Below are 12,237 nucleotides of genomic sequence, written 5' to 3'. Positions count from 1 at the left end.
CATTTACGATAAATACTGTCCATGTTTTCGACCTTAACTTTTTTTCCAATAAATAGGTATAAACAGAACAATCCACACTGCTTACGTAAAATAAAAGTCCTGTCCACTCCTCGAGTTACTGATGAATTCAAGGTATGGACTCTGACTAGACACAAGGCTGGCAACAAAGTCTTCCTCGGGCACGTCCACTGCGCGTCTCATTCTTGCAAACACCGGGCTCGCATAGCTGCAGAAGGTGTATGTCTGGAATAAATACCACAATATTATAATATATGCAAATCTGGAAAATTAAAAAGGTTTTGTGTGTTCAAAAATGAATACAACGGGAAAAAATCTTGAAAAATGAATGCACAAAGGAAAGTGAAAATCTTAAAAAATGAATACACTAGGAAATGTGACAGTCTTGAAAAATGAATACACAAGGGAATGTGAAAATCTTGACAACTGAATACATAAGGGAATATGCGAAAAATAAAAAATGCTTTTCTGGAATAAGTGAATATAATGCCTATTAATTAAAGCCGCATCAGCACTGATTTTGTTCCTGCATTTAATGTATATTATGTTTATTACATGTACTTTTTAAGTACTTAGTTGGCACGTTTCTGCATTTTTTACTACAAAGCGTATTATTTCACTTGAAAATATCCATTTACTATGCATGAATCTTTTTTATAAATAATTTGTCAAAATTAATCAAAACAACAGTTAATTTGCTTGGCATCAAAACCTGAACCACTCATCAAGGCTTATGGTAAAGGTTTTCAAGCCTTGCTAGATAAATGTAATTGTACATTCAACTCTAACCTTGTATTCCTTGTATATGTCAAAATCAAGAGGATATATGTGACACTTGTAAGTCTATTTGCTGGGTTGTTTTTAGAGAAGCAAACATATTTAACCCTTTCAGTGCGGGAACCGAATTTTGAAGGCCTTTGCAAACAGTTTGGATCCAGATGAGACGCCACAGAACGTGGCGTCTCATCAGGATCCAAACTGTTTGCTATTCTGATGGTATTCTTTGAAAAAAAATCGATGAAAATGCTAATTTTAGAAATTCAGCAGACAACATTTTAGCAGACGACAAATTTCCCAGCATGCAAAGGGTTAAAAGTGCTCTGGGAAAATGGAGCTTAAGGCATGTGCATAAAGTGTCATCCCGGATAAGCCTGTGAGGTCTGAACAGGCTAATCAGTTACAACACTTAAGGCACATGCACTAGGTACTGTTTTCACAGAGAGCATTGCACATTTTAATGCTTCCTGGGTAGGGATTAAACTAGCAACCTAATGAATTTGGACACCATATGAATGACATCACTATGACCTTGAAGTGCTGGCTGAACAAGGATCTAAAAGCAACAATCAGCAATGGTGCAGACAACAAATTGTTTCATATTTCACTTCTCACAACCATGCCCACCGCAAAATAAAATAGTTTCACATCAATTGCAGCCTTCCTATCACTTCCTTATCGAACATTTTACTAAAATAACCATGTTTTCTTTTTACTTTAAAGGATAAAAATCTAAATTTTAGTAGATTACTCTCTAATGTTTGAACTCATTTGACTTCCTAAATACAACTTCATTCCTATAACCTCTTAACCCTTTGCATGCTGGGAAATTTGTCGTCTGCTAAAATGTCTTCTGCTGAATTTCTAAAATTAGCATTTTCATCGATTTTTTTTCAAAGAATATTATCAGAATAGCAAACAGTTTGGATCCTGATGAGACGCCACGTTCTGTGGCGTCTCATCTGGATCCAAACTGTTTGCAAAGGCCTTCAAAATTTGGTTCCCGCACTGAAAGAGTTAAAACTGTACACATTATTTAGCCCAAGGTACACCTTGTTAATGCAGTCATTAGTTATTTAATGCACTTCTAAAGTGAAGGAAAGCGTGCTGCAAGAAACTCTTTGCTTGTTACCCAAGGCATGTCAAGGGTTGAGTTTCAAACAGTTGTATCTGCTCCACATTTATATATAAAATACAATCATTTTGCACTCAACTCTGATGTTTTGCAACTTTTCTTTTGAAAGCTCACATCCAAACTCTCGCTTTAACATGAAACAGGATATAAATCTCTTAAGGATGTCAATCTATATCGTATACATTTTATAGGTAAGAATTGCATTTCCAATTTGCCTATTTGATTTAAGACACACTTTTTTACACATATTTATAACACAGTTAAAACAGATTTGCACCTTTTTGCCTTGTAAACCAAACAATTTATTGAAGTGTGTGCACTGCTTAAAAAATGTTCCCATAGACCATCATTATTTAAGTCTTTTAAAGCAAACAATATCTCCTAGTTTTTCATACTAGTATTTAATTATTTTTATATATTTTTTTTGTTTTAATAAAAAACATTTCAATCAAAAACATTTTCATTTTCGGGTTTAATAGAAAAACATTTCCTATTTTGAGTAAACATAATTATTCTCTTTTTTATTTAACAGAAACATTCTCAAACACGGTATTATGTGAAGTTGGAATAAGACATCAATTTGGGAATAAAATGTGTTTCTTCAACAGTGAATAATATGCAGTTTTACATGTTGTATTTATTTAGTTTGACATTTTATAATTAAAATAGATACTTCCATATAATAGCATCATTTCAATTGATTCTTGCTACAAAACTGGATTTTTTAATTATTATTTTTTAATCCTCATTAAATAAAACTGTGTCCATGCTGTGCATTAGCAAAGTTTAAAAATACAGTAAACAAGATAAAAATACAATCACTGTTAATGAAAAAGTCATTGAAAATTGCTTATTAAGCTTTAAGCTTTAATTTAAGTATACATAAAATATTGCAAATATAAATTCAGATCATGAAATGAATAGTTTTGTTTGAGAAAATCACCAAAATGATGTCCATTCCCAGTTTGATGTCTTATTCCAAATTCACATGTTACAGTGTCCTCAGGTTAAGATGTAACTACAGTACAGCTCATGCGGATTTTTCAAATTCAGCGCTGCCACCGCGGACAAACATGCCCGCGGGCAGACAATCGGGGCGATATTGTTTCTTGTTCTATGTGTTTTCTCTGCGGTTTCTCTCGTCCTCTCAAAACCGCGGAAGACACTATCACACTAACGCTGTGGACTTATGGCGGATCGCGGTGCACACGTGGCGGATCACGGTGGAGGTTTGTTATAAGAACATTTCCCAATAACGATGAAGAAAAACTTAAAGTATTTATAGCCTGGTGACGTAGATTCCCAAAGATAATCGTAATCAAATGTTCCTATTTCTGTGAAAAATAATAAACATGAGGAAATATATTTGACACCCTCAAATAAAAAGAAGATAACTAGTGTAGAATTAATCTTCGTGTGCGTAACGTTTTATGCCATCTCGAGTCCCTTACACATTAGCACATAATCTTTTAACCAATCAATCAATTAAAAACACCTGTATGACCATTACAAACCATTACAAAAGTAGATTTATTTACGCTTATTTTAGTTTGTGCGAGCGTTATCAGTTCGTACTTTCTGCAATTATGTTAATTGTAATTGCATGTACTGTGACACGCGTATCTTGGAAGTTGCAATCTTTATCTGCAAAATAAAAAAAAAAAAGCAAATTCGTTGAATTGATATCCCCTGCCAATATGCTGCTGGACACAAAAGTGTTATACTTTACACTTAAAAAAGCAATTTTTCAAGATCCAAAGGGCCATAACTCTGTTATTAACTGATGGTGCACAATGCCATTTGGCGTGCATCATCCTCTTATCCATATATATGCTCATACCAAGTTTCAATGAAATCCGCCAAAGCACTTCCAAGATATGGCTCTGGACGGACGGACAGAAAGACGGATGGACAACACCAAAACAATATCCCTTCGCCTATGGCGGGGGATAAAAAGATATTGATAATATGTGCGAAATTTCCTATTAGTAATTAATTAAGACGAATTATATAATACCTATACTAACATTATTAATACCACTACAAAAATGCGCCCCAATTCCATCTTATTCTAGCATATTTTACACGTATATGAACACTTTAATATAGCATGCTTTGACGTTTCATGATCTTGATATCATTTACCACCTGTGGTGTAGGGTCTCTGTTGTAACAACAATCATGTTAGTTACCATCTATACAATGTCTTATCATAGGGGCACACAATTTGCCACAGGCTAATTCAACACCTGATTAGCAAAAATTAGATGCCCACATGTACGCTGAACACCATGAAGTAAGAAAATTAAAATAAAGCATGAACTTAAAGGTGGAGATCCTATATATATAATCTTGCCAACAATTACCGGGGAATAACCCTAAACAATTTACTCTTATGTTTTATTATAGACTCATAAAATGATGCGACGATAACAAAAGTTTCATTAAAATCTCAATAGCATTGTCTATAAAGTATTAAATTTATGTGAAAAATTATATTGTGTTTGTATACATCTTGCTAAATGCTATGAGAGCATAAATTGCCCTCTTCTGTGGCAAATTGTAAAAAGCACGGGTATAGCAAAATAAATAATTCACTAAGATAAATCTCATACTACCACTTTAAAGACAATTTTGGTTTACAACCATACATATCTAGATATTATTAAAATTCCAAAACATAAAAAAGCTCTCACAAAATTTCGAGTATCATCTCATGGATTAAAAACAACAAGAGATGTGTTTGTCAGAAACACAATGCCCCCTATTGTGCCGCTTTGAATCCATATATTTGACCTGTGACATTGAAAAATGACCTTGACCTTTCACCACTCAAAATGTGCAGCTCCATGAGATACACATGCATGTAAAATATCAAGTTGCTATCTTCAATATTGCAAATGTAACTGCAAAACATTAACCAAGGTTAAAGTTTGGGGACAGAATGACAAGAGTGACAGGCTGACAGACAGACAGACAGACAGACAGACAGACAGACAGACAGACAGACAGACAGACAGGCCAAAAACAATATGCCCCTGATCATTCGACCCGGGGGCATAAAAAGAGGTCGATATAGTAACATTTCACGAGAAAATAGAACATGTAAATTTTGCAATCTTAATCTTAGAGAAAACGAGCACTATTTTATGCTAGCATGTCCCATTTACAGAGATATAAGACTAATGTATTGAAAACCAAACCAACACATTTTATTTTATAACACGGTGTACAGTTTACAAATCTGAACACTGATAATCATTTAATCCATTTAATATTAGCCAATATGGCGGGAATCAGAATGAAGCGACGCTATGTCATTTCCAAATTTGATCCCGGCTGGATTGAATGTGTGGTATATGTATAAAAAAAATAAATAATAATGAATAGTAATAATTATAACAAGAGCACCGCATAACGGGTGCCAGACTCGGCTACAGGTGCAGTTTTGAATAAATGAAAGCTTGTCAGATTTTTTAAATTATTTTTTAAGGTCACAGTGACCTTGACCTTTGACCTAGTGACCCAAAAATGGTAGTGGCTTGTAGAACTCATCAAGGTGCATCTACATATTATTAAGGTTCAAAGTTGTAGGTGGATGCAATTTGATTTTTGAGCCAATGTTCTAAACCTTAACAAAATGTTAAGGTTTTAGCATGACTCTGACGGCGGACGACACGACGAGCTGGCTATGACAATACCTCGGGTTTTCTCCGAAAACGCCGAGCTAATAATAATAATAATGATAACATGCGCTATGATATCTATATATTCGAAAGATAAATACATGTTTGTATATTTAAAATCTACTTTGAGATTAAAGAGTTAAGGTGCAATGCCGCAGATCGTCACCGTGGACCACCGTGGACAAATGCCTGCTGTGTTTTTTGCCAAAGTAAATAACGTCCACGGTGGCCTCAAACGACGATCATCGCAGACCGGTGAAACTCCGACATCCACGGCGATTCCTAACAAAAACGCATTCGCGGTAACACCGCGGAAAATGAATATTGACTAAGAGCTGTACTGTACAATAAGAGCCTGTCACAATAGTGAACAAGAATATCCCAACCCCTCATGTAATAATAGATGTATGTAGGAAGTTGATAATAAAAATGTAAGCCTTTTGGCATGGGCATTGTAAAACACATGGTATAAACAAAACTTTGTAGAGGACCATTATTGAATATTTTAACCAAATAGAACACTAGCAGAGAAAAAAATTGTTAAGTTATTTTGATATATAGAGGTCTATGGAAATCCAGTTTCATTCAGGATGTGGCCAGTTTTTACCATACTGGAAGGATTTGAACGTGTAGAGGACCACAATACAATGTTCATACCAAACATTAAACATCTGGAACTTGCATTATTTTTTTCAATTGTTAGGCCCAAATAAAAATAAGTTTGTGTCCTCGTACCAACACATGCAATATAGGGTTGAGTAGGTACGTAAAGAAAAAAAAATTACCATTAGAATTTTGTACTTGAAGATTCACTGAAAATGAACTAAATGTATGAAAGATTACATGCCTAAACACTATGTACATGTACTAGATTATAGATTTTAAACGGACAATATTGTAAAATATATCACTAGACAAATGTGACATTTAAAAATGAATATAAAACTATACTTTTAATGGACAAACTAGAAATCTGACAGTAATATTCCTTGTTGTTCTTTATATTAAGTTACTTTGACGTTGAAAGGATAACAATTAAACATACCTTCCCATTTTTAGACTGCACATCAAACTTGATTATCTGTTCTACGTCTTCCATACGAATCTCTTCCTGTTAAGCAGAAAATACAATTGGAGCCAGTTTGTTGATTTTCAATCAGAGAATATAAAATATACAAGAAAACTAGCAAGTTCAAAACAGAAAAAAAATTGTTTTTATACATATCTTGATTTCCCTCTGAATTATTTTCTAAACAAGTAATATTGGTCTATTTTTATTACCCGAAATAGTCACCCAAAGTGCTGCAAAAGTGGGCCGACACACCCCAAGGCAATTAAATTTGTATAATTATATTTTGTGGGAGATGCTATATGTCTTTCAAATTCCCACTTTGTATGTAAGTCTATTACATGCCTGATGCTACCCACCCACACCACCATCCACAGGAAAAATCAAACAGTTCAAAGACCTTTCAAGGGGCATAAACTCTAACTCTAACAAACAGTTCACATACCTTTCCATGTCCCTCAGGATGCTCGTTAAAGACTTTATTGAAGGCAGCCTGCATGGCTGACAACATGTCGGAGCTTGGGTGGGAAGAATCTACCTCCACAACACCACGTTTCTTCAACCGTTGACGTAGATAGTGCCATCGACTTCGCACCTGAATCACCGGCCCCATCGGGTGGGGCACATCTTCCACTCTAGCCATCACGGTTGAGTTGGTTATACTGGATGCCTAGCAGTGATTGTCATGACGACATTCTTTGAGACAGAGGATTTCACTGAGGGCTTCCCCTGGTTCATAATTTTCTTTCGCCAAATTTGCCTTGCTACATGTATGACCAAAATCTTGCCTTTTTTGAAATTGTATGCGTTTTCATGAGGAAAATGTTGAAGCCCAATATAAATTTCTTAAGCCAAAAGGGTCAATATTTAACCATATTTTTTTTTAATGAATGATAGATTAAGCCTTATCCCTTTGAACACATGTCAACTGAGTTCACCACATGTTCCATAGTTTGGTACTGGACTGTATGTACCTCTAGAAAGGATATCACAACCCTCATAAAGACATAGCATTGTTTATTTGGATTTCTTTTCAGTATTTAAGTTATATGATGGTGGTCCATTAACCAAATACATGAAACACTTTGCCTCAGGGCAGACCTGCCAAAAGATGGTGTCCAGTAAGATGTATTAACATTACAAAGTTCTGTCATCACTGAAAAAGTATGTCGAGGAGAAAGTTGCGAACATTGAAGAACTGCATGTCTTGTTTATTAAGAATTTGTCATCAGGCTGTCGCATTCTTGAAAAATTTCCCTTTGACCTATGAGATTAAGTCTGAAAACAGAGTGATAAAGATTGTTCAGCTTACTGCTATTACACAAACAATCATTTGTAAACATGCATCTGCACATCATTTTCCAATCAATGTATGTATATTATTAAAGGTCCAGTTTAAAAAACAATACATGTAAGTCTATAAAAAGCAGTTGTAAATCAGTAAGTAAAATAGCACTTGTAAATAACTCAGTCTAAAAGCAGTTGTTACAATTTTCGTTCTCTGAATACAATAACATATGCATTTCGTAATTCTAAAAGAAAACCTGAAATACCAGTTATTTTAACTGAACTGGATAATTCAGTAAATTTTTAGTTGGTTTATTAATAACTTGCAGGCATTACCGGTATATTAAGCCAGTAAAAGTTAACAAACTGATATTTTAAAAGTTAAAATAGCTGTAGCATTTAAGTAAAAAATCTCCAAATGGCGTCTGGTTTTCTTTTTCAACTTAAGTATTTCACGCAATTAAAAGGGTCACAGATTTATCAATCCTCTTCTCCACAAGCCACAAAATCACTGAATCAAATAAGAGATAATTGTGGTTTAGTAAATCCAAATTTATCAAACAAATCTGGTTGCTATATTTAGTTTAATTTCCTTCCTTTGATATGTCTTTTTACCTCAGAAGTTTATTCAAATGACTGTGTTCTTAATCAACAAAAATGACCCAAAGAAAAAAAAATGTTTATATTAATTTTCTTTCAAATTAGGAATAACTCAAGGAAGTATGCCTGAACGTTGAGTGATTCATATCTACAGAATGACGTCAACAGACTTTGTCTTTGAATAACTGAGTAATCAAGCTGAAACCTACTGTAATTCATAAAAGAGATGTGTATCTTAAACAATGTCAATGAAACATCTCATTGCACTAATGCATTTAAACTCATAAACATATAGGGACAGCAGAATAGAACAGAAACTCTATCTATTGATGTCAATAGGCCTGGACAGCAAATGCAGACCTTGGATCTCAATTATATTTTAATAAATAATTTCCTCTTCGATTGTTTTTCAGAATTAAGTTTATGTATCAAATTTCCTGCAGATGCTGCTGCTGGTGTAAGAATTCCAATACTGAATAGATCTTGGCTATTGTGTTAAGATATTTACAAAACAAGAGATGTGTTTGTCAGAAACACAATGCCCCCTTCTGCGCCGCTTTGAAGCCATACATTTGAACTTTGACCTTTAAGGTTGACCTTTCACCACTCAAAATGTGCAGCTCAACGAGAAGAAAAAGATTGAATGGAGAATTTTTTATTTTTGACCTTTGACCTTGAAGGATGACCTTGACCTTTCACCAATCAAAATGAGCAGCTCCATGAGATACACATGCATGCCAAATATGAAGTTGATGTGTTCAATATTAGAAAAATAATGATAAAACTTTAACAAAGGTTAAAGTTTTAGGAAAGAAAAATATAATGATATTTAACCTTTGACCTTGAAGGATGACCTTGATCTTGACTTTTCACCACTCAAAATGAGCAGCTCCATGAGCTACACATGCATGGTAAATATCAAGTTGCTATGTTCAATATTGCAAAAGTTATCAAACTTTAACCAAGGTTAAAGTTTTGGGACAGAATGACAGACAGACAGACAGGACAAAAACAATATACCCCCGATCTATCGATCCAGGGGCATAAAAAGAAAAGTAATTCCTTATGTGCAAATCCATTCATTTTTCTGCATCAATTATTCTTTGGACATGTCTGATTCAGGGATCTTTTAAACACACCAAAATGTATAAATTTATAAAGTTACCTTCAAGTTTAACAATGTAATCAAATATTTTAAATACCAGTTTACATGTGTTGAATGATAAAAAGTTAGAATTAAAACTGAGGTCTATCATTTATGGGTCTGGTGTTTTTATATGTTCATTTTACAGTGACCATATATTTGAGGTTAATTACACTGATGTACCATCTATGTGGCCAAGTGGTAAGGGAGTTACCATATTAGTGAGAGGTCAAATGTTTAAATCTTGCCAAGGCTTTGTCCTGATATAGCCGGTTGCCTTCCCAGCTGCCAATTTATGTAATTTACCTTGTGATCTAGTTTGACTTTGTGATCTAGTTTGACCTTGTGATATAGGTTTTGACCTTGTGATCTAGTTTGACCTTGTGATCTAGTTTGACCTTGTGACCTAGTTTGACCTTGTGATCTAGTTTGACCTTGTGATCTAGTTTGACCTTGTGATCTAGTTTGACCTTGTGACCTAGTTTTTGGACAGACCTGACCCAGATTCAAACTTGGCCAGTAGATATTGTCTCAATAAACATTCTGACTTAGTTTCATCAAGCTTGAGTAAAAAATGTTGCCCTAAGAGTGGTAAGATCCTTTAATCTGACCTAGTGACTTAGTTTCTAGACGTAGGTGACCCTATTTCGAACTTGGCTTAGATATCCATCCTGACCAAGTTTCATCATGACTTTAAGCCATACCTTTAGCCTCTAGAGTGGTAACAAGAATTTGATCAAATTGGAACTGGTGACCTCGTTTTTGAACGGACAATATCAATCTTTCAAACTTGGCTTTGATATTGTTGTCAAAGTTTCATCAATATTAAGTCATAAATGTGCCCTCAGAGAGAATAGAATGTTTTTCCAAAATTTTATCTGGTGACAGTTTTCTCACACATATTATCTAGATTCAACTTGTTCTAGATATTTTCATCAAGATTGAGTGTGGCCTCTTAAGTGGTAACAAGGTTTTTCTTAAAGTTGACCTGTTGGCTTAGTTTTTAAACAGACATCTAGATTTCGTCATAAATGTGGCCTCTAGAGTGGTAACCAGGTTCTTCTAAGATTTGACCTGGTGACCTTGTTTGACCTGGTGACCTAGTTTTTGGACAAATGCGACCCAGATTCAAACTTGGCTGAGATATTGTCTAGATCAACATTCTGACCAAGTAAATTGTGGCCACTTAAGTGGCAAGTGGCATAACTCTTTCAGTGCGGGAACCGAATTTTGAAGGACTTTGCAAACAGTTTGGATCCAGATGAGATGCCACAGGACGTGGCGTCTCATCAGGATCCAAACTGTTTGCTATTCTGATAGTATTCTGTGAAAAAAATCGAAGAAAATGCTAATTTTAGAAATTCAGCAGACGACATTTTAGCAGATGACAAATTTCCCAGCATGCAAAGGGTTAAAGTTGGCATTGCACACCGCCCCGATACACAGCATGGCAACGGATGCCAGACATATGGTGATGTCAATAACTTGTCTTAACCACTTCATGCTCAGGTGAGTTATCTAAAAGTGCTTTAATAAAAATGTAAAATGGCTGTGTCCACCTTATTATTTTGCCACCAGTTTATTGTATGTGTCACTGATTGTAGCTAGCTTTAAATGCAAAAGGTAATACAATCGTTAATACACACATTCATAATGATTGATAGAATGAGTCTTAAACAATCTTGTTTTGTTACTCGAGAAGGGCAGAAAGGACATGGGAGACAATAAATAAGGCGAAGAAAAACACTAAAAAATTAGACAAATTTAAAACACTCAAGTGATGATGTAACTACAGCAAGAACCAAGAACATAGTCATGCATATTGGCATATTTTGGTGATTACTATTGAAACCATGGTTAAATGCTGCACCGTAACAGATGATCAGTAATTAGTGAGTGCACATGCTGATGCTAGTAACTGACAACTTCCCTAATTTAATTAGAGGTAGTGGAGAAGGGTTATATGATTTCATGACTAAAACCTGCATACATTATGTGGCTAGTTGCAATAATTAAACTCCCAGCTTGTAATAACTCTGAACTCGTCGGTGGGTAACTCACAACTGGCTTTATTCATAGATTCACATATATATAAATCTCAATACAAGTAACTCATGACTGCATGCTTTAACAAGACAATACGAGTTGTGTCCCTTACATTACAATACATGACATCCCCTTTTCTTTCTTTTTTTTTAAATATAAACACATGATACACCAACTACTCTATCGTTACATATGCGAAGAGGTTTATGAAAGAAAGCAAATAACATAACCTGTAGTAACACATTATAAACTGTTCTTTTTATAAAACCATAGTGGGAATTTCTTTTAAGCCGCCTCTGAGTGTTAAATTGTTATTGAAAATAGAATATTCTATATGAATAAAATGCACTCTAAGTAATGAAGAACTTCTTATAAATTAAATATGCAATTGAACTTCATTAAATCAAATTAACAATAAAACAACATGTAAGACAAAATTATTCACTAAAAATACATGTTTGCTAACTTTCCAAAA

The 12,237-nt window shown here is 34.5% G+C and overlaps 1 protein-coding gene across 4 annotated transcripts in view; it reads right to left on the bottom strand.

Moving 5' to 3' along the window:
* The window catches only part of LOC127837026 (phosphatidylinositol 4-phosphate 5-kinase-like protein 1), a 31,462-nt gene that overhangs the window by 13,303 nt on the left and 5,922 nt on the right, over positions 1-12,237 (bottom strand). For all 4 annotated transcript variants that reach the window (XM_052363729.1, XM_052363731.1, XM_052363732.1 and 1 more), the window contains 3 exons: positions 7,131-7,963; positions 6,662-6,727; positions 86-243 (listed from right to left, as the gene is read on the bottom strand). In XM_052363729.1, the coding sequence (XP_052219689.1) occupies positions 86-243; positions 6,662-6,727; positions 7,131-7,328 (422 nt within the window). In that variant the 5' untranslated portion in view covers positions 7,329-7,963. The remainder of the gene's footprint in view (positions 1-85; positions 244-6,661; positions 6,728-7,130; positions 7,964-12,237) is intronic.

This window comes from Dreissena polymorpha, chromosome 7 (assembly GCF_020536995.1).
Source record: "Dreissena polymorpha isolate Duluth1 chromosome 7, UMN_Dpol_1.0, whole genome shotgun sequence".
Taxonomy (NCBI): domain Eukaryota; kingdom Metazoa; phylum Mollusca; class Bivalvia; order Myida; family Dreissenidae; genus Dreissena; species Dreissena polymorpha.
Note: the sequence above shows the minus strand (reverse complement) of the source record. Positions and strands in the feature narration are given on the sequence as shown.